The sequence below is a fragment of the Cardiocondyla obscurior genome, linkage group LG25 (genome assembly GCF_019399895.1).
Source record: "Cardiocondyla obscurior isolate alpha-2009 linkage group LG25, Cobs3.1, whole genome shotgun sequence".
NCBI lineage: Eukaryota > Metazoa > Arthropoda > Insecta > Hymenoptera > Formicidae > Cardiocondyla > Cardiocondyla obscurior.
In genome coordinates this window covers 1,918,398-1,941,445 of record NC_091888.1, presented here as the reverse complement: position 1 = coordinate 1,941,445, position 23,048 = coordinate 1,918,398, and the positions used below count along the sequence as shown (strand labels likewise).

The window sequence follows — 23,048 nt, the reverse complement described above, 5'->3', positions numbered from 1 at the left end:
TATTCATTTGACAGATACACATCATCCTATAGTTTTTTCGTTATAGCTATTTTATTTCAGATTTAACTGAAAATTAACATATTCGGTGGAAGAGTCACTGTTTTGATCAGGCTGCGGTGGTTCTTGCACTATTACCAGAGGCAGTGTAAGTGGTAGGGGAGTAGGCTCACCTGAAGGAAGCGAGTCTGTTGGTGCCACCGCTGGTGATGGCACGTCTAAAACATCTTCGCAAGCTTCCTCATTCAGAGTTTGTAATGCTCCACAAATCATTTGTTCCTCTAACGTTACCTGAAATTCATATTCGTAAAGGATAGTATTTATTATATATCGAGCATAAGTAAAATTATTGTGTATCGATTAATTTATTAATTTTTTTTTTAAGTAATTTTAACAGCGGCCTTACCTGGAACTGATACCGAGTGTGAATGTAAAGAAACGAAAATTAATTTTTGTAAGTTTGTAGTTATATATTCATAGATTTGTATAACTGCATCAATTATTTTTAAATATATTTTATAATACTTATATCATACCTGTTTTTCCATTATAGATTGCTTATTTTGATCACGACGAGTCGATCCATCCGTTCTTGATGATCCTTTCTCTTTCTCTACGTGAGGAGGCACACGTATTGAATTATTTTGCAAAGCATGATCTGTAATAGATAAAAATTATCAAATGAAAGAAGAAGTAAAAAATATATATATTAGACATACCTTTGCGTAAAACTTGTTCAGATCCGACGGTAAATCGTACACTGCGAGGACCTTCTTCGTACATAAATGACGAAAGTTCCATTTCCCGTAGCGATACAATTACCATGCGAAATAATTCCCAATCTCCAAAAGTCATTTTAAATACCTAAAAAAATATAAATATGTCTATATTAAGAGTACTTTTTTTTTAATGTAAAAACCTAGAACGTTTGAGAAAATTACTTTTTTTAGTTCTTGTAAATCGCAATGTAATAAGACGCGTCCATTAATGTTGTTTTCCTTTATAGCTTGCTTATATATCGGTGCTTGGGCTGCATTAAGGTTTTCGATTTTCTCGATCAGGTCGCACACTCCGTTCACTGACAATGTTGACAGCTTTATTTCCAGAATTTCGGACTGTGGGTAAAAATAAAATAATAAGTTACATCTTTTTAAAAATAAAAACTGTACAATTAATTAATTTATATACCGGTAACATTGTTGTTGCGGAAAGCGGTTTTGATACTGGTTCTATGGTAGGCATTTGCATCAAAGTCGGAGGAGCTTGCCATTCAAAACCTGGTTGATAAGCCCAAGACGGTGTCGGTGGTACGGATCCTTGCAAACTCGATTGCTTAGCAAGTTTCATGTGTCGATTCGTCAACACGCTTCTTTGTGGAGGCCATTGATCAATCGGAACTCCATGACTATGCCAAGCAACACTTTGTTTGTGAAATAGATTCGTATCTTCTTCTATACTTTGTTGCTCCTCTTTTATTTTTTTCTTAATATAGGGATCTAAATTAATTGTAAAAGGCAGAAATATTTTCATGTCGCTGATAAGTAAGCTGGACCGGTGAAAAGTGAGGAAAACATCCAATTTGCGCTCGTCTCTGTCTATCTCAAGAAGCGGCTGCACTTCCTTCAATACAGGAATTTGCGGTCGCACCCTAACAAATATAAAAAATAGTAATATATAAAAAAAAAGTACAAGAAAGCAAAAAGCATAAAAAAATATTACGTACTTATCATAAAGACTTTTCAGTGACACATTATCATCTAGGCTTTCTTCGTACATGTCGTAATGAAGAATGAGCCAAGATGTTCTAAAAGGCCACTGTTCAGTAATGTTAATCCAACTAGCTAAATGATACCAGTTGAAATCAATCTGAAATGCCTTAAGTAATCGTCCTAAAAAAGAAAAAAAACAATGTGTATATAAAACGATTACGTACTTATATACTGCAATATTGCACGAGCTAATATATTACCAGTAACATAAACGACATTCATTAATCTTCTCATGCTACGAGGATTTACATCACTAAAATAATCATCGGTGAGCAACATTTTATTGAGATCCTGGGCACCGCCCAAACGATTCAAATTGCTACCGATACTGCTAGCAATCGATTCGCTCAATCGCATCTTTCGACTGCCCTTTCTAGTTTGGGGTTTTAATTTCTCGTTGCTGTTCATTATAGCCGATTCCGTACTAAGTCTTCTACTAGATACCGAATGATGCATAGTGCTAGTCGTGGCGTAGTTGACGCTTTCCTCAGCTTCCGTCCACACAGTCTTTTTATAATGTTGAGCAGTTTGTTGCGCAACTTTGACTTTACGTAAACCACTGTTTTGTAAGTAGAATGGTAAATGCACCATATTCCGCAAATAATCATGACCGCCGATATTCGATTCCGAAAACAGTCTTCTGCTATTTACTTCTACCGCCTATACACAAAATATTAAATAGCAGATTAAGTTATTACTTTCCTCCCAAAAAAAATTATAATCGATATTGTAATTTTTCTTTCTACATTTTTATTTTTAAATAAAGTTACTCACCTTAGATATAATGTGTGGATCAATTGCTAATATTACGACGAAGGGATATCCATTATCGCTAAATAAGGCTTGTATAGCGTCCAAAACGAGTAAGACTTTATCCTGTTCACAACTATCCAAACCGTCTACTATTACGACTAGTCTACTTTGTTGAGCCATAAAACTATCCAAGCACTTGACCTGTTTAAAATTATGATTAAAAATTCAACTAATAAAGAGCAAAGCTCTAATAATTATTTTTACAGTAAATAATTTACCATTTCGGTCATTAAATTGACCTCGCTTTTCAAAGTTTGAATAAATCCTTCGCTCTTCAAAGTTTCCAGTTTTGCTATACTTCGTTGGAGGTGCCTCCTTTGTGAAAAAATTAACGCCTGCAACGTTCTACTCCATGTGTATAAATTCGCTATTATACTAATGGCCAAGACCAAGCCAATCGATATCATGATAATGTGAGCAGTAACTCGTTCTATCCTGGACCTAAATGAAAAACGGTGTAACACGTAAGATAAAATAATGCAAAATTACTTTATGCATAATATACGATTACTTACTCATCATTCGAAATATCTATAAGATACACCGTAAGTATCGAAACACCGACGAGTAGGCTGCATAAGCAAAATTCGAATACGATTACATATGGCAAACAACATAAGCGTCTCCATTTCCACGTTGTAGTTGATTTATCCGGTTTTGGACGAAATGCTCTGTACAGTCTGGTAGAAAGAGAACCGTAGTCGTTCTCAATGGAATCGTACAGTGAACCGACCATTTGTACAACTGCATTCTCGCCGGCGGCAGTTGTGCCCACGCGAGTTTGATCAGTGAAATAAAATTTTATCGGTTGCACCGCTATTCCGTCTTGACATTGACTGCCCGGCGGATGACAAAAAATTACTTGTAATAATAATTTTAATGCATTCAACTTGGTGGTGAGCTCTACTGTCAGATTATACGGCCAGTACCAATCGTACCTGCAATTATAAATTTCTAATAAAGATATGAAACAAATAAACAATTTTATTTTTTACTACTTTTTATAAATCTCACCTTTTATTAGCATACCAAACGAGGACTAGAAAAATATATACAATAACTAATAAACTTATTCCGGACGATAGACCAATGATCCATGATTGTAAGGCAAGACCTAACGTAACGCCCACAAGTAAAGATATATGCGCCACTACTAAAAACAGTAAAGAAGAAAATTGGAACACTGGATCGATCCATTGTCGAGCAAAGTTCTTCATTTCCTCTGTGAAAAAACAGATGCGTCATTAGTTTTTCCGAAAAATGCTATGTCTTATTTAAGTTTTAGAAATTTAATTTAAATTATCCCTTATTTTGTAATTTGATAATACCTCTTAATTTATTTAGTAAAAATGATTTTCCAGATCCCCATTTTGCATAAAGACCAACTGTAATTGGCGTGGAAAGTGATGGTTCACTGAGAATATCTGCTAATGCGCTACTATACAAATCGTAACCAAGCATGTTTTCATTGTCCTCATTAGTATTTAAGCGCCCTGCAACGTTTATCAAATTATTTTATAAAATGCTTAAATTGTTGTAACGTATGTTGTTTTACATATCGTAAATCGAGTTACATTGTATAATAATGTAACACGAATAGTGGCATGCATCTGATTAACTTACGAGCACCAAATATTTGTCCAAGCATTGTCTTAGGATGATTGACGTCGATGTTGTAAGGAGTCTCGCCTTGTCTATTCGGACGATATAATAACTGGCTATTCTTTGGGTTCCTCAGTAGTATCTCGACGATTGCTTTTGATCGCGCGCGCATCGCTATATGCAGTACAGTGTCACCCTTCTTGTCCGTAGCAGAGACCTTGGCTTTTTTGTCTAAAAGCAATTGCACGATTTCGGCGTTACGCGACCTCACCGCCCGCAATAAAGGCGTGTCGCCGTCTTTCGTGGCAATCTCCAGGTCTGGGTTAGCGTTTAGTAATAATTTGAGTATTGGTATATTGCCTTTCTCTACTGCTATGTAAGTTGCGGTTTTTTTATCCTAAAATATATACGGATGGAATGGTTAGTTCGATTGGAATGATTCAAAAGCAACCACGGAGATGTCATGAACGAACTTAGCTCGGAGTGGTTTAGAGATACCACAAGACTGGATCCGATACCACAAGATTGTATTTTATTAAAGTGTCCACGATATTTGACTTGAATTGGTAGGTTATTTTAACAAATTTATTCCATCCATTTTTATTTTCAAGTCGATCTTTAAGAAAGATATGCAAGTATAGAAAAACAAATATATTGAATTATACCTTTCCAGCGATGTCAACGTCCGCGTACTTCTTCAATAGCGATTCTACCACGCCCCGATGACCACCTTTAACAGCGTGAATTAAGTTTGTGTCGCCGGCTCGATCCTGAATATTAACGTAAGCACCGGCATTTAAAAGAGCGTTAGCTATTTCGTGATGACCTTCACGGCAGGCAATTGCTAGGGCGGTGCAACCATCTTTATCTAGAGCGTTCACGTTAGGCTTGTGCTCCAAAAGTAACGATACCACTTCCACGTGGTTACCAAGCGTTGCCACGAGTAAAGCAGTCCACGAATACTGCAAAATTGTTTTAAAAAATATTATTTAAATTATACTTAACACTTTATTTTCAAATTACACACTTAATCTTTATTTTTTATAAACTTAGAATTCATGTTCTCTCCTACATTCTATTCTTCAACAGTTTATCATAATCTTACCATGCCTGCTGTGTCGACATTGGCTCCAGCCTTGAGAAGGATATCGACGATTTCTACGTTTCCCTTGCGCGACGCCCATACGAGCGCCGTGGTACCATACTAAAAAGAAAAAAAAGTAATGAGTATAAGCGAAATGACGGTCATCGATTTGCGATATTGCCCGCCGACAATTACCTTGTCGCCGACATTGACCTTCGCCCCATGAGCAATGAGATCTTTTACTATATCAATGTAACCCCTGCCAGCAGCCCATACTAACGAGGATATATGAAAATTTCCATGCGCGTTGACGTCAGCTCCGCGCCCTAGCAGCATCGTCACCGTCGCCGATCTACTCTTGTACGTCGCCCACATAAGTGCCGTCCATCCACCCTACAACAAAACAATTTCCTTTAATTTTTCATCAACAAAAATATCTATGTAGAGTAAAATAACTGCTTCTATTAAATTTTATATGCTTTTTTTGCTAAAAAAGAATAGAAGTAACTTTAGTCACGAAAAAAAGCCGTTAGCACAAGTTTCTTGCATAATAAAAGAGAAGAAGCATTTTTGCAAATCTGATGAGTTTCCGCTTATAAATTTGCATTAATGGCATTACGCCAGGTTAGCAAAGTATGTAACTTTTCCTGACCATGTCTCGATGCTCCAAATCGGCGCCGTGTTCAAGTAACTCGAGACAAATTTCACTGTACCCTTCCCTAGCTGCACACAGCAACGCCGTCCAGTTATCCTGAAAATTTATATTAAATTGTAGTTGTATTGGAATTTTCATTTTTTTACATTTAATCAAGCGATTTCATCGGATACCAACCGCGTCTTCAGCATTGACGTCCGCTCCATGATTGATGAGTTCTCGGACGAAGTGTATTTTTCCCTTGGTTGCTGCAAGGATAAGGGCGGTGCTACCATTCTGTGGAGAAAATAATTTGTCAAAGGAAATTCGAGCGCAAAAAAAAAAAAAAAACAAGAACTTCTTCTTATATAACTATTAACTAGAAGAAAAATTCTTTATTTCTCACAGAAAATTGTCATTGCACTCACCTCATCTCTGTCATCGACCTGCACACGCTTGTTTTCGAGAAAGCTCTGCAGTCCGGCGAGATTATCATCTGTGATGTAGCTCGCAAGTGATCGGTAACAAAGCGATACCATCGAGTCAGTCCGATGCAATGTCTGTAAAAGAGCCGAGAGAAGTTTGCCGTCAGATTTCAGTCTGAGTATTTTTGCCACTGTTATTAAAAGTCCATAAAAAAAACTCACAGATTAGATAAATTTAATCGCCGTTCACAGGAAAAAAAGACACAAGTGTGAAATGCGTGGCAAAATATATTGCGTTAATCAATTCGTTTATTCAAAATTATTGCAATTATCCGATAAAAAGTTGAATTTTTATTTATGACCGTGTCTGGATTTAATAAATTAATATTTACACAAGTAGTGCAGCAAATGGTCCAAATACATTACTACAGAAGTGAGCTTTTAGTTATTGGAATATATGGGGGCAGCGGGAAGTAAGCGCCGATTTTGTATCGCTGTCGAGGGGCTATCCCGCAATAAGTATTAATCTCAAGCAGACTGAAATAAATTGAAAAATACATCCTTCTTCGAGAGAAAAATCTCCGAAATTCTGATTTACATTTCTCGAATTCCCTCGTTGAAGTTTGCGCCTGCAAGGCGGTTTCTGCTTCAAACTGAGATAAAAGGATGCGTTCTCGCCTTATATCTGATAGAAACAGAGATCGGCAATTATGCAACCGAGTGTTTTCCTCTGTTCTCAAGTGACGTTAGATTTACGATACTTTGTTTCAACAGCGACAGGCATGTGACAGCAGTTAGTGTGCGTAAAAGTACTACGTATTAACTGCAATCGCTTAAACTCGATTTGCAACCGCAAACGGACCGTACGTTCTCCATTCGCAACAGGAAAAATGAAGAGCACACTGCTTACGCTTCTCGATCTTACAGAATGAAATCCAGGTCAGCGATAGTGAGCGTGGCGCGTGAATGATAACGAGATATCACGTGTACCGCAGAAGCAGCTGAGCGACAGAGATTTAGCAATGTTAATTTTAGATTGCAGATGAAAAAGCAAAGAAAAGCAATAATTAATGACATTTTGCTGACATATATTATCGATAAAATCAACGCAATGCAATATGCGTAAATTAACTTGGCATTTGCGGCACGTAGGAGGATATTAAATTCACCATAAATGGAATTATCCTCGTAATCCTTCGATGCGAAAATCCTCTGCCTCCCTCGCGTAACGAATAACGATAGTAATAACTGCTAAACCTTGTTAAATTTCACAAATTGCATGGACTTTATTAAATTCGGATATGCAACACTGCTGCTGGTGATTCACATGCAAAAGAGAAAATAAATGCCTGAACGAAGGAAAAAGAAAAAAAAAAAGCGATTTGCCAAAAATCTAAGCCCCAAAACCTTGACGGAAAGTCAAAACGTTCACGCTGATTCGAATCGAGTTTACCCCGAGGGAAATACTGTTCTTCGAGATGCCTGGAGTCTTTTACAGAAATCATAGCACCATTCGTTTATTGCGGCCCGAGCTCTACTGAATAAAAATTCGATGTTTCGCGGGCGTGCAAACAGCATACAGGCACATTCGTAAATAGGGGTATATTAGATCAGCTCTATTTCACGCGGCTGAGTTTTACGACTATGCCGAAATATTTGGCAGTGGTGTGGCTTGTTATACGTGTCATGCCGGGTAATATTGATGCGCGTCTAGCATCAGTGAATAGCGTTAATTCGCAAGAGGATGTTACAGGAGTGTTAATTCACGAGTGCCTGCGGTCGCAACGGCGGGTATTAGCCGTCAAGATCGATGACAGAGCCGAGCCGGGCAAGATTCCAGTATGCGTACGTGGCACTTGGCATCGCAAGTGTCTCCAAATTGTTCCAAGAGACACATGCGTTCTATCGAATCTATATGCCACAGACATTAGCGACGACACCGAGTCATTTCTTTACTTATGCAAAGCAATAAACGGTTTAATTACATTTAACATACGTAATGTTTGAGATAACTATTAGATTATGTGCCCGTGACATTCGATTCTTGCTCAGCAAGCTCGCCAGTTACAACCGCGATAAGATAAAGACTCCGAGTCACGTCGACGTTTTTTGACTACTTGCAACTGCAACAATTAACATTCTATTATTCACGGCGAAAGTATCGACGTCGTTTCGGCTCTGCTCGTTCTTAAACAGATGTGCCAATAATGCGCAAATTATTTTAAAAGCACGTGCTAGGGTATGAATTAATCAAGTTTAATGTTATAGAGACACTTGCGTCAACGTCTAGTCAATTTGACACGTGATATCATCGGCATGCCTGCAGGCTCGACTAGGCTCGATAAAGTGTAACGATGAACAGTCTTAATTCTCATTCGTTCGATTTATAACATACAGTAAAAAATAACCCGGTTAATCACGCCATACGATTATAAACGTTAAAATTAATTGCCGAGGCTGTTAATTATTTAAAGAATTCAAGCTGAAAATAAACCTGCAATTTGTACAATCGATTTTAGACATAAATACGAGTTTAAAAATGTTTCAAAGTATCACAAATTTATATTAATCTTCGAAATTGCTATTTGTTAACACTAGTTTCCAACTCAAAAACGTCCGACAGCTCACACTCTCAATAAATGTTAATAAAAACGAAAAAAAAAATGTTAATGAAAACGCGACGTGCATATTTTTTTTTTTTACACTAACCGCCTGCGAGTGCCTTCGAATGGCGAAGTTAAACTTGCGACCGATACCGTCGGTGGCCGGTGCCGTGAAGGTGATGGTGGGTACGTGAATGTGCGATAACACATGATGATAATGGTGATGATGATTGTGCAAGTGATGATGGCAGTCTTCGTCGGTGGCATGCCAGGTCGTCGAATGCGGCTCGGGTATGTGAAGACGAAGAAACGATCTCAATCTACGACGCCTTCTGCCGATGGAGGTATCGTCGCTGACGGTAGTAGAAGTGGTTGATAAGTTCGACAGCGTGGCACTCCGTTGCAGATTGTAATCTCCGTTCGGCAAAAGGGAATTCGGTACGCCGGGAATGGCTCCGAGCAAACTCGGGGCGAGGCTCGAGCAAATAGCCGCGTTTGCTATGCTGGATTTCCGGATCGGGTTCACGCTGGTGCCGGCCAGAATATCCCTGAAGGTCGGCGACCTGTGTCCAGCCTCTGCCGCGGGATTTGACAAGATAGACTGATCCAAATCGGAACTCGACATCGGTAACGTTGACCTGCGACCGCTGCTCTTGCTGGCCTTTTCGTCGAAGCTATCTCGAATAGCAGTCACCGGTGAAGACTGCGTGGAAGATTCTCTGGCGCTCGTTATCGATTGCTCTGATAATGTTGGGAAACAAAAGTTCGATCCTGAAGGAATCTCTAAAAATTCGGGCGTCAATTGAGAGTGCTTTGATCTGTTCGCAGCGGGTGATTTTGTATACGTCGAATGGTCCCTGCTTGATGAAGACGGAAGCCTCGCAAGTGACTCCTCGCGCTTGAGCGCGAAGAAAGTACTCTCGGAACTCGTTTTCGGCATTACTAGTCTTTGCGTTTCGACTTTCGACATTACAGCGCTGTCCTTGTTACGTTCCTCTCTTGTATTATAACGACTTGATACTGCATGTTCGTCTATTTCGTTCGACGAGTTACCCGAGTGCAAAGGTTTAAAGGTGTGAACTCCCGCGCACAAGGTGGTAGCTGCGGATTCAAAATCAGGTGCGGCCAGCTTCGAAGAAACCTCCGCTTTTGCGACGCTGGATTTTTCTCTGCATTTTATCGAGTCGCCTTCAAAGGATGTTGGAGAACAAGTTTTATCCAATTCTTTCGTTGGCGAGGCTCTCTTCTCTTTCTCTTCGTCATCTTCTTCGTCAAAACTGTCGCAGAAGAACGCCGACGCGATTCTAATATGCTTGTCTTTGGCCTTCCGCATCGCATTCTCTTCGAACTGTCTTTGCTCAGTACAAATATCAAAAACAATGTTTATCTGGTGTGAGTAAAGCACGCGCACACGTAGGATCACCAAGTTTTAGTACTTTTGCCTTCTTTCTCGTCATTATCAATATAATAACTCGTGCGAGTTTAATATCACGTTCCTTAAAAGTAATTTAAAATAATATATTGCATTATTTTAACGTTACGTTAATGCACATTAATTTAATGCTAATAAATTAACGTTTTAAATATATCTACATATAACTAACAATAACTGAAAAAAAAAAAAAAAGATACAGTTGAATCAAACGTTAAAATCAGCGCGATTCGGAGAGGCTCAATTTCCGAGGCGAGGTAAAACCATTCGATTGCGATCGAGCACAGATGTTATTTTCCGCGTATCCTCGGCTTTAAAGAATCGAAACTCGGCGAACTAGGATAGCTTCGAGTCCCCGTTACACAGAGGGTTAAATCTCCCCAAGGAAATCGACTGTAAGATTATTTTGTCGGTATACCGTGAGAAACGGACCCTGAGAGTGGTGAGTCGCAGCATCGTTTCCAATTCGCGTGGTCCAGCTGATCGAGTCTTGCTGATCTAACGGTCGAACAGTTTCACGACGCTCGCGCGACTTCTGCCTCGTCGATTGGAAGACAATTGCAGAGTGTCGTCTCGGAATTGTGACCGAGCGGAACACCGACGACGCCAGCAAATCGCTCGAGAACAACGTACAGCGGGTACATCGCGCGACATTTATATATCGCGGTGGGATCTCTTTAATTTCACGTACATATACATTGAATCGCGTAACGGCGCGTGCTGTGTGCCATCAGTACTGTAAGCTTTGCGGCATGGAAACTGTTTTCCTTTCGCGGCGATATATGGCGCCTTAGCTCAATATTGAGATACGCGGGTGCAATTGTCTCTATAAATAGAATCTGTACAATTAATTTCACGGTAGACAAAAAGGGACTACTCGAGATAGCGTACAATGTTGAAAGATGCAACCGTTGAAATAGTTTTAAAGAAATAACATGACAAATTTGCAACAAATTTGCACGTTTTTAGCTTCCTAAACAAACCCTTTTTTTTTTTTTTTTTTTTAATGAGCCTGATCTCTACGTCGTTTTTATATTTCACACAAAAGACCAAGTGGCGCGTAAATTATGTCACTACATCGGAATCTATACAAAATTGTTCGAAGCAAAGTTCCGGTCTTGGCAAAGAGAGAGAGACAGGAAGAGACAGAGAGGAGCATACATATGTTTCAAGATAATAGCGAAAAAAATACAGAATGTCAGTAACGTCACCAATAACGGCACTATAAGATACCAGGATTTGATTACACTGTAATCTTCCACGGTTAATCTCCACGGTTGCATTATGGATTTAACGCGGCGGCGATTTGATTAAACAATAAACCCTGATAAGCGGATGACGATAAAATTACATTTTTTTTTTTAATCTATCGGCGTATCCGCCTTTGGTTAAAAACTCGATTAAAAAAGTTTCGTCGGCGGAAAATGCGTAATTAAATAACGGACAAACTCTCGGTTTGTTTGACGCGATAATTAATTATATAAGTTAATCAAGTCTTTATTCATCGTTAGACACGTGCGACTGAAATAAAACCTCGAATACTAAAAGTTGCTTGTGAAAACTGATCGAACAACTAACGGAAGCGTAATCGGAGAAAAGTTTGAACACGACCGCTACGTGACGAATAATGAATCAAGAGTTAGCTGTACGTAAAAAAAATAATATTAAAAAAAAAAAAAAAATAGAAAAACAACATTATAAAACAAAGACAGCAAAATAGAAATAAAAGTTTATGGATTTAGAAAATTAATTAAGAAATTTACTTTTAGAAAAAATTACAAAATTATTTAAATTATATTATAAATAATATAAATGATAAAATGACATAAAGACTCTAAATCGTTTATAAAGGGTTCTCTTCTTTGCTTCGGACATAATTGTTTTTTAAAAGCACTTGCCGCGGTTAGTTCTCGCGTTAATCCCGGCCAATTAAAGCTCTTGGTAAAGCAATTAATTTGTGTATGCGGAACTTTACTGTGCTTCATAAAACGAAATGACGTGGTGTTGTTCGGCGGTACACTATCACCATCGCCGTACCGATACGCAGCAAAGCGTGTCGAGCTAACATCGCTATCGCTTTTCGCGTTATTCAACGACAAAGCTTTTGCCGAATTGAATTTCGTTACTTGATAAAACAGAAAACAAAAAAAAAATTTGATTTAAATTTAGTTACAATCGTTATATAATATTGGCGTTCTGGGAAACAAGCTTAATCGTGAAGTATCGCTATAAAAGTTCTCTACTAGAAATTTAATTTAAAGTTCCAACACAACTGAAAGCTTCAACGCCACACCACTTTAATTCACTTTCAAAATAGAACTCTCGAAAGAGAGTTGTTTTTATCGTTAAAAAATAATTTTCTCACGCTCCTAAAAGGATCGAGGAGGTTGTTGTTACGTGGAATACTTTAATCGAGCTGGAAATGTACATTATATTTCTATTTTCTGTTACAAATGTTAAATTCGAAGGCTTTGCGGTTTCATATACATATTTATTACAATTTATTGCAGATGCACGTTGATAATATTAATAGCTCTTGAAATTATCGATGCTTTATCCGTTTATAGTTTATATTATAAATAACGTTCCTGTCCTTGTCGTCGAGACGACACGTCACGTGTAAAAGATAAGTATATTGACAGCTAGACGATTATTGGAAACCGATGAAGCATTTGTAATTATGTGACAAAGATTATGCATATGATGCCTTCTTTCTCCCTCTGCCTCTCTCTCCCACTTTTTCTGTTCTTATCATATTATATAACTCATTTATGCGACTAATTTACGTGATACTCCTTCAAAGCTTTAAAAATAATAAAATAAAATAAAATAAAATAAATATATATATAAAATCTTGCAACGTGTATTTGTTTTTCGCGTTTTCTAATTACAAATTTCTAGAAGTTATTTTTGCAGGTACGCCAAAGTGGGATTTTTGCTGTCGGAGGAAGACGTCCGTCTTCGCGGCGCATATAATTTCGACTCGGCATTCGCAATTTCGACATCTTCTGCACGATTTTACGCCGTGGGCGAAAACAGATTCCGAGCGGGTTAAAATATCTAATGCTATTTATTCCGAGCGGAGACGGTACAAACATCGTGGTAAATATTAGCGCAAAATATCCACTTGGTATTCGCCGTTCGAAACAAAATGCAAATACCGCCGATCGCGTGATTCATTTCGCCACGTGAGTTGTTTGCTTTGGAAATACCACCCGGATAGATGCGACGCTCGTAATGCTATTATCTCAGACACCGAGTCTGCCATCGAGCTGTCGTCATTGTCGCTCGTAAGAGACACCTCTCGACACCGCGTGTTGCCTATGTCATTTATCACGAGAACCGCGTCCCCACTAAATCTTGGCACGTCCATCGTAGTAAAGAGCAAAAGAGTTTCATTCATAAAGCTAGGTTCGGGAAAAGCTGCGGCGTCTACCAGTGAAGATGCTCTAAGATAATTCTATTCGCATTCGCACTGTTAAATATACGAATCACCCTCGCAGGAGCTAAAGTTAAGGAGATCAAAAAGATCTCAGACATACGAAGACGAAATACTGAAGCATTTCTCTTTTAATACGGAAAGATGTTCCCATTAGAGAAAACGACGTGGATCCGTGCATCCCTTTCATATTGCATTCGAAAAAAACACACGTGACAAAAATGTTGTACGAGATGCAACTCGCATATAAATCTCTATCATCTACCTGTTTGCTCCTGCTCCAAAAAGATTGAATGGCTTGCTGACACGTCGAAGAAACGGATCCGTACGTCCTGCTAGATCTTTGCGACAACGACAAGAACGGGAAGGATGCATTTCGCTGGCTATCATTCAGCAGCTTCGTTTTTTCATTCGAATTCTCCATGGAACGGAGATCGGCGTTAAATCCGCGCCAATTAATCGCGTGCAATTAAGAATAAATGCGCTTTTACTTTCTTCACTAATATAATTAATTGCTTCCTTGAAATGTAATAATTACACAGTCGTTCGATCCATTATAATTGCTAAAAAAGCGGACCTTAATTGTTTCGATTACAAGCGCATGTGATTTAAAAATGCAAACGTTTATCAAACGATTCCCTTTCGGCGCACTTGTTGAATGTAAAATTGACCATTTTATTCACAGGATACCGTTTCGTCACACGAGTTGGCTCGTCCCGCTTGTTTGCGGTTCCTTTTCGCAAACAGAAGCGACACTAATTAGGTACGCGTCAAACGTTCAACGCGTGTTGCGTCTGATTAGCTACGTAGTAAATTTCCACGAGCGCTAGCTGCACGGATTTACGCCGCGAGCTCGATCCACCGAGACGCAGCAACATCGGCGTACCATTAATCGCACTGTGACACGGTGAAATAAAAGAAATCCTATCGGTTCACGACACACGGGGAGTCACGCGAGAGAACTTCTCCGTCACATTATTTTCTCGGGATTTAAACTATTATCCGCAGGCGCGAATCCGTTCGGACGCACAAAAAATATTACGAATAAAAAAATATATAGACAGAAATATCCAGGATAAATCGCTTCGCTTTGGAAAATCGCACACTTCTACCGAGTACGTTGTCTCGCGCAAGCACATTTTTGCATTCCGCACCACGGCGAGGATTTTAATCGCAAACGGACCCTCCGCGCGGACGTTCTCGGAAAGATTCTTGGCAAACTCTCACGAATCCTCGAAAAAGCCGTTTTCGCTTCGCGAATAACGATATTTGTTTTTCTTGTACATGCCTACGTCAATCTTGCAGATTCGCTGACGTGTTTCATCCGCGGAGAGTCACTCCTCGTGAGAGCCGCGCAGGGTAAACTGTGGAAAAGCTCTCTCGTTACTCTTTCTACGCGTGGCGGAAAAACTGCGCTCTTCCAACACGACGGATAGGTCATTAATTATCAGGGGGAATAAAATTATCACTCGCGTAGAAATCGCTCGTAAATGACAAACCGGCGCGTTTGAGGAAGTCAACAGCGGTCAAGAAGCATCCCGGTTGACGATTGCAAGGAGTTTCACGACCTCGAAGTGAATCAACGCGAAGTAAAAGGATGATGATACGCGCCGCGTGCGATGAACCACTGTCGAGGAAGATACGAGATCCAAGGCAAACGCCATGTACAACCAATTATCAATATCTCGGAACAACGATAAGACGCGGCCATTCCTCGAGATATCCTATCTCGAGATATGCCAATACAGAAGACCAATTGAGATGTCAAGCTTACCAATAGTCTTAGAATCGTAAATTTGGAGAAATATTAAAAAGAGAGCACAACTGTTTTCGAGGAAAAGAGAATTTAATTAAAAGAGTAATGGAGAATAATAAAATAAACGATAACTACGCGGGTTCAAAGAACAATTTTATTCTCTTAGAGTCGTGGAGAATTATTTCTGAAAATATGGCTTATCTCTCTGCACCACACGGACGTCGAAATCACAATTAAAAGAGAGATAGAATATCATTCGTTAATGAACGCCGCGTGGGCAGTGACTCGCAGTTTCTCAAAATAATAATTAGCTAAAATTAGAATGCAACGCGGGCGAGACATCTTTCGATAGAATTCGCGAATTGCTTCAGCCATTCATCGGATAAAAGATAAATTTTAATTCTAGTAAACTCGCTCACGTAACGTCTGAAGAATCGGATATCCTGCATCGAGAGTCGCGGCCTATTTTGGCAAGAAGCGTCTAATGTCTAGCGATGATAATGAGAAATTTGGCAAGACTCCGGCATCACCAAAAAGAACGGAGACTCATTAATCAGCGTCGCACCCAAAATTTGCGGCGTGCATTGGCACAATCTCCTGAGGGTACCCGAAAATAAATCCTGCAACTGCTTATACCCGCGAAGAGAAGGATAATACGGAAAATCAAATAATAAAATTCGCGGTGTTAAAACTAATAAAAATCTGGTTCTGCACTACTCAATACTGAGAAATTTAAAAAATTAAAAAAATTAAAAAAAAAAAATACAGACGCAAGTGTGCACAAGGAATAATTATTTCTACTTTTCTTGTCTGTCTTTCGTAAGAGTTTTTCAAGTCTCCCACGTTTCCTGGCGCGTAATGTCCATAATTAACGGTTAAAGTTGCACCGTGGAACTTAATCTTGGTCACGTGCAAATTGCGCTTTACGTATATTCGCGGTAGTCGTTCCGACACTCTGATCCACGGTGAAAGCACAGATCGTAACCAATGGTCGTCGGACGAAAAGATGCCGTCGGATGAGAGAATTGCGTGTTCCGCGTCACTGAAAACGTGTCGTTAAACGAGAGAATCGTCCGTGACTCCGCGGAAAAAATTCCGACAATATAAATGACGTAGCTCTGGACCATTCAGCGACAGAAAATAGAGAATGGGTCACTCGGAAAACGCGAAACAATGTTCCACTGACGTTCGTCGTGCGATTATCTTGGCACGTACCAAACAATAATTTTAGCAAACGATCGAGAACACGCGATAATTGGATTCCGCGAAGTACAAAAGTCGCTTGCTTGTTGAATTCTTTTTTACGATCCTTGCATATACTTCTTGTTACGATCATAATATTAATAACTTACAGACCGTGCAAAATAGTTTACCTAGTCGTTAGTCACTTGTTCGCGAATTAGAATAAAAAAAAAAAAATTCTGTTACGCAAGTTACTTCGCAAGCTGATAATAGGTATTTATTAAAAAAAAAACTATTCTAAAAATGTACAGTTATATCAATTTTTTAAATAATAGAAACAAACAGCTTCTAAATTTTTTTCTACGAGAAATATTCCCGGAAAAGGTAAGCGCTCGCGTAATATTTCTCCAAGCAACGTTACCTCGTGGAACCGATGCTCCAGACGATGTACGATGTTTTGAGGCCGTCCTTTCAACAGAGAAAATTGATTTCTGCGACATTCTCCCGTCCCAGTAACATGTTTGTAGGTCTTGTCACCGAGCACTCTGGTCTTCGCTCGCGAATGCGACATTTTGAGAATAATCGTATCCCGACAAACAATTTGGATCCTCCAACGCGAAAAGTTTCACGATCTATTGCCACCACTCGCGATCGTCCCGGAATTAAAGATACGCCGTTTAAATTCTTACTGCACATTCGCGGTGAATTAGCCTCGACTTCAAGATTTTTCACAGCGAGGTGAAGAGGAGCCATGCCCGATATTTGAGACGTGGCACCGTTTCATGTTCGTCATAACGTTGCACCAGACGTTACACCTCAGTTAATCCTAATTGCCTAATTAATCACACATTCGACGAAGCGGAACTTAGCGCGAGATCTGGGCGTCGCGTCGTGACGATCGTACCGTGCCAAGTTGATTCTCAAAATCGTTACCTCGCGGCAAGGAAAACGCAGGACTAATTATCCGTTGAATATTGCGTTTACCTTGAGCTTCTTCTCGGTAGCCTCAAGGATGCCTAGAAGCGTAGCGAGTACGCGATATCGTTCGCTGCGCGGACACACCGTGTCATCGTGATTTTCGCAATTTCCGTAAAATTGCACACAAATATCAATCACGTAAAACCGTAATTAACATAAATTTAAGAAACGGGGGAAACATTCTCGAGGCTCGCAATTATTAAGAACTTTCGTTTCCTCGTTGATATTTTATTTCGTTACTGTACCGCTGAGAGTAGATAAAAGATACCGCAAGAATCAGTCTGGGATTTAGATATTCTCAAAAGTAATAAAATTTTGAATTATACTAGATTAAACGCGCTTTATCTTGCACCAATTACACCGAGTTTTTCGAAAAAGCCGGACACACCCGTATTTGCGCACAACTGTCGATGGGATTTTTGCAAAGACAACGATTGTCGTTACGATGTATAAAATTTCAATTGTTCAATACGGTAATATAATTTTCCATTTAATAACGATCACTTCTGGCAGTAATAATAAATATTATTTCGCTCGGTCCGAAGTCTGCTGCGTCCGGCTTGATTTTTCATTAATTGCATATAAAGGTAAGAAACGTCAAGAAGTTATCGGCTTGTAATTATTGCAAACGATCAATAACGCGCGCACGATTTCGATAATTCGCGACAGGATACCAATAGATTAGAAGTCGCGATTAAAAAGACGATTTTAAAATATAATTATCTAGTCAAAGATAAAGTGTTATCAAGTCAAATAATCGATCGCGCGAGAGGATCGATGGATCAGCTGATCCGCGCACTATAAAGATCGCGCTTTCACTGCTGCACTACCGGGAGGAAAATGAAGGTAAATATGCGTACGTGAACGTGATCGCCAACGCTTTTGCACGCACGCGTTTTATCTCCTCGTTGTCGGTTATTTATCGCCTTAGTTCGTATCATTTGTCTCTCGAGTGTCTGATAAGCAGTCACGTTTCCGCACCTGACAACGCGTGCAAAATATTTTTGGCAAATTAATGAGTATTATATGCATTTTAAAATTAATATTAATAATTTATTTTATTTACTGTTAATCGGAAAAATATAATAGTCTGAATTTTATTAAATTAAAAAAGAAAAAATTACATAAAGCTGCCGTCTGCTTTTTTTTCTTTTTTTTTTTTCAAATGTTTTAATGGTTTAAAAGAATTTTTTCGAAAAACAATAGGGAACTCTAAAACTTTCACAGACGCTATCAAAACTCAAAATTTTTTTCCCTCGAGTTTCGGAAAATGGGAAGTCAACTTTGCAGACGTAGAAATAGGATAGCACGGTCCGTTACACAACGTTTTTTTTGCGGTAACGTCGCTTCGATTTTATTTTAGGACACAAACAACAAGTTATTTCGCTAAAAACGTTGACATATCTCACTGGAATGCGTGCCGCGAATTATTTTCGCGCTACTTCGACGATATCAGACGTTCCGCGAAAAGTAAATTGGGTGAATTCAGGCCACGCGCTTCGCGAATATATAGGACAAGGAAGACGATCGAACAGTAAAAGTCCGAAGTACGCAAGAAATTCCCATCGTTTGTAAATAATGACCTTGCGATAACGTTAATAACTAAATAATTAAATGTCGGCTTTGTTATCGATACATTTGTCTACTTCCTTTCATAAAAATATTAAAAAATACATTTTATAAAACGAGTCTAGTTTTAAAATGTGCGACCAAAATTATTTCCGACAAACTTAATTATAAATAAAACTGAATGCCATCAAAATTATAATATTAAAAGATATCTTCTCATCGGAAGCGAGAAATATTTTCAGAACAATTTTTACAAACAGAATGATGCCTTATCTCTGAAAAAAACATTAGAGACTATACTTTTAAAACGATGAATTTGCCGAGGCGAATAATGGAATATCTTTCAGTTATCAATAGCGAAATTGAACGCAAGTTTACCTCTTGTCATAAAAACAAACTACGAGAAATACTGCCGCCAGTATAGCTTAAGGGCGCAGTGGAACAGTCATCATAAACTCCTACAAAGTAGATCGAGGTCAAGGATCGAAGACTTGGTCTTTTAATCATTCGCCAAACGAAGCGATAGGTCACGTTAGTCACGATCGTCACGACTATCACGACTCTTGACGTCACGCAATTTGCAAAAACGTCACGACTTGTGTGTAGAACCGTCGTGTATATCGTTAATGAGAATCTTCTTTTACTTATTCATGTTCGATCACTGGAAATTTCCTTGATTCGAAGGATATTACGTCTGCGTGTCGTTAAGAATCACATATGCAAATATATATCACCTTTCGAAATGTTACGCACGTCTATCAACTGTGCTAACATATGATTTTATATTAGCCAAAAGAGCGCGATTAATTTTCTCACAATATTCAATCTGCCAGTAAACAGAAATTTATACAACTATCACAAAACGTTATTAAATATCGACGAACACAGTATTCACTTAATCTTTGATTAAATTGTGCAGTTCAGTTTAATTTTAATAAAAAAAAATTTTTTTATTTTTTATTACGACTCTTTAATTTATCCTCATGATTTTCTTCGAACGGCAGCGTTGCTCGAAAAATACATAAACGATAAAAGAATCCTCGCGCACTGAACGATGAAATTAGGACAGTAAAAAAAAAAAAAGAAAAACCCTGCGATTGAAAACGATAGTTTGAGAAGCTAACTCGCTCGGCGAAGCTGATGTCGAGCGACCGAGCGGCGCAACATCCTTCGCGTACTGTGGCCGAGAGAACAATTGACCGGAGGCAACAACACTACTACCTGACACCAGCGTGTGGGCGACCAGCCACGTGGCTGGTCCGTTCGCCAGGTGATGCGAAAAAGAAAGAGGGGAGTAATACGTATCGGGAGCAACGTCATCATCATGGGAGAACGTAAGAGAACGATGAGGAAAAAATTGTTCTCCCTCATCTCTATTAAAAAATATTCTAAAAAATCACGTTCATAGAAATTATTTATCAAACACTTTTAGATAAAATTAAGTTCAACTTCGAAAAAATTTCGTGATGAGTAATCGACATTCTGAGAGTCGCATGCTGTCTATAAGTACAAACAGCTGATCGCTGAATGCATCAGCTGTACCAGACTAAACAAGTATCAATGAAGAATCTAGCATAGCAAATGTATATTTAAGGATAGAATGGGTAACGGGACGACATATATGCGGCATGTACGTTTGCCAACAATGAAGACCCGTTACCTGACTAACACAGAAAGAAACCTGTACCTAAACCTTAGCGTGATCAAGGTAATCAAGGTGATCAAAGATATTGCCACTATCTGCTACGGAATTATTTTTCAACGCGATATGACATAATAATATCCATTATATCTTTAAAAAGTCATACACATCTAGAAGACTTCGATTGATAACAACAGAAATAGGCAACTCAGCTCGCTTATGATCCGAAAACGAAGGCAACGTACCACCAACTCAATTACGCGACTTATAACGTTTCAAAAGAATTATTTACCAAATCGGGGTCTGCGTTAGAGTTGAACCACGACATGGGATTCCAAGACACGTTCCATTTTGGAGACATTAATCCAGATCCGGACGCCGAATCATCTTCGTGCAACATTTTTCGCAAACAGAGGATCTGAGTACTACCAATTCGACGACGATTTCGACGAGTGACTAGAGACGCGTATCATGCGATATGTATTTACATACGATATCCTATAAGCATTGTCGTATTCAAAACGCGAGATACGCATCAACGCTTTTCAAATTAAATTCCGAGCGCGAACAAACGGCTATGTATATAATTACACCCTGATCTTCAAGATTAAATGAGTTATCCCGCCCAAAGAAGAATGCAAATAAAAAAACCTTCCTCGCTCATTATTTTTGGTAAAAAGAACATTTGCGCTCGACGTTTCGTAATTAATATACATAGATTGATCAATTGACGTACAAAGGACATGCTGAAAGTGTATTTTATGGGGATTAATCTTCATCGATTTAATGTCTCGTTGATTAGAGTGAATGCCAATCGCGTTATGTAATTTCCTTAGAACTCATATCTACATTCCATTTATGCAATCGATGCATCGTGCGATCGATTTCCACGTAGACGAGGATAAATACAGGCATTAATTTTATGCAAGATTGTTTTAAGTAATCATTAATTTTGATCACGTTTTAATGAGTCTTTTAACGCACGTTGCTCATTAATTATTTTTCAACTGTGTAACATAATCATTATTTACCGCAAATAACGCTTTTGATTCGTTTCTCAAATTCACACTTTGTATAAATTTTTGTGATTAAAATAAAATTTTTTTTTTTTAATATAAGAACGTTACAAAATTAATGCCTGTAATAATTAAAACAAGTTGAATTACTGAATTTTTAATACAATAAAAAAAAATTCTTTACTTAGAATCTTTGCATACTTTTATGATTGCAATTAGCAATTATTAAATTTGATTTTTTTTGTCCGCAAACTATTCAATTAATTCGTTTATTAGTTAAGTAATTAAAAAGCAAAATGACTTACCAACTAAATGAAAAATTGTATCCTTAAAAGATCCGACGTCGTCATGTAGAAGAAAATGCACCTTCATATGCCTGAAAAATTAAAAACAAGGTATAATTAGCTGTTGAAAAAATTATATTATACTGTAATTACTTATTTTTAAAAAGGGTTCGGGAGTAATTAATTCGGATTCGCAAACAGCTTGTAACAATAAAAAAAAATTGCTAATAAAATATAAAATTCATGTGATATCGAGATTTAATTTTTCACCGAGTGCTCGAAGAGATATATCTACCTCTCTCCATGCCTTCATTCCTCGTGCATCTCTTGCTATTTGAAAAAAAGAGTTCCCGCCGAGTGGTTTAACAAAATAATTAACCATTCAAATCCCATTAACTGAATAACTCCTAGATATCATCTAACGCCTCAATCTCGCGTGCTTATTTCGCGAGAGGAAGTAACACAGTCGTCAAGTAAACCGAGGCGGTTTCCTACTACGACGCAGTCGTTTTACAAATGCTGTTCCTTATCCGAACGATGATAAGAGATGTTTATAACAGACAAGACACGCGTACGCGTGTAGTACGGCATAGATAACGCGGGGCTCGATTCGTCACGATCCCAAAAGAGCGAAACACAAAGGAGCGACGTCATAGGGACGACGATATCTCGGCACCCTAACCTCACCTGGGCGGAAGGATTCCCCCGAGGAGGCCACCGATCTTTCAGCCGGCTCACGACCCACGCGTACGATTACGTAAGTCAGCCACGATTTCCACACGCTGCGATTACATGTCTCGTCGATTGACGTCGCAAGGCCACA

At 38.7% G+C, this 23,048-nt stretch overlaps 1 protein-coding gene across 7 annotated transcripts in view; it reads right to left on the bottom strand.

Annotated features, from left to right (window-relative positions):
• Nucleotides 1-23,048, bottom strand: part of Arms (Ankyrin repeat-rich membrane spanning) — a 26,401-nt gene extending 3,353 nt beyond the window's left edge. Inside the window, exons 1-21 of one of the 7 annotated variants that reach the window (XM_070672283.1) lie at nt 22,913-23,048; nt 22,247-22,317; nt 6,328-6,459; nt 6,098-6,196; nt 5,918-6,016; nt 5,461-5,658; nt 5,287-5,385; nt 4,847-5,143; nt 4,203-4,578; nt 3,908-4,072; nt 3,594-3,801; nt 3,095-3,517; nt 2,798-3,020; nt 2,541-2,720; nt 1,967-2,426; nt 1,721-1,886; nt 1,186-1,645; nt 939-1,112; nt 717-861; nt 534-655; nt 171-288 (exon numbers count right to left, since the gene is read on the bottom strand). In XM_070672283.1, the coding sequence (XP_070528384.1) occupies nt 171-288; nt 534-655; nt 717-861; nt 939-1,112; nt 1,186-1,645; nt 1,721-1,886; nt 1,967-2,426; nt 2,541-2,720; nt 2,798-3,020; nt 3,095-3,517; nt 3,594-3,801; nt 3,908-4,072; nt 4,203-4,578; nt 4,847-5,143; nt 5,287-5,385; nt 5,461-5,658; nt 5,918-6,016; nt 6,098-6,196; nt 6,328-6,438 (4,123 nt within the window). In that variant the 5' untranslated portion in view covers nt 6,439-6,459; nt 22,247-22,317; nt 22,913-23,048. Of the gene's footprint in view, nt 1-170; nt 289-533; nt 656-716; nt 862-938; nt 1,113-1,185; nt 1,646-1,720; nt 1,887-1,966; nt 2,427-2,540; nt 2,721-2,797; nt 3,021-3,094; nt 3,518-3,593; nt 3,802-3,907; nt 4,073-4,202; nt 4,579-4,846; nt 5,144-5,286; nt 5,386-5,460; nt 5,659-5,917; nt 6,017-6,097; nt 6,197-6,327; nt 6,460-9,033; nt 10,746-14,063; nt 16,943-17,157; nt 17,571-20,017; nt 20,377-21,217; nt 22,021-22,246; nt 22,318-22,520; nt 22,810-22,912 lie in introns of those variants that run through there. The other 6 variants (XM_070672284.1, XM_070672280.1, XM_070672281.1 and 3 more) reach the window with 6 other exon arrangements.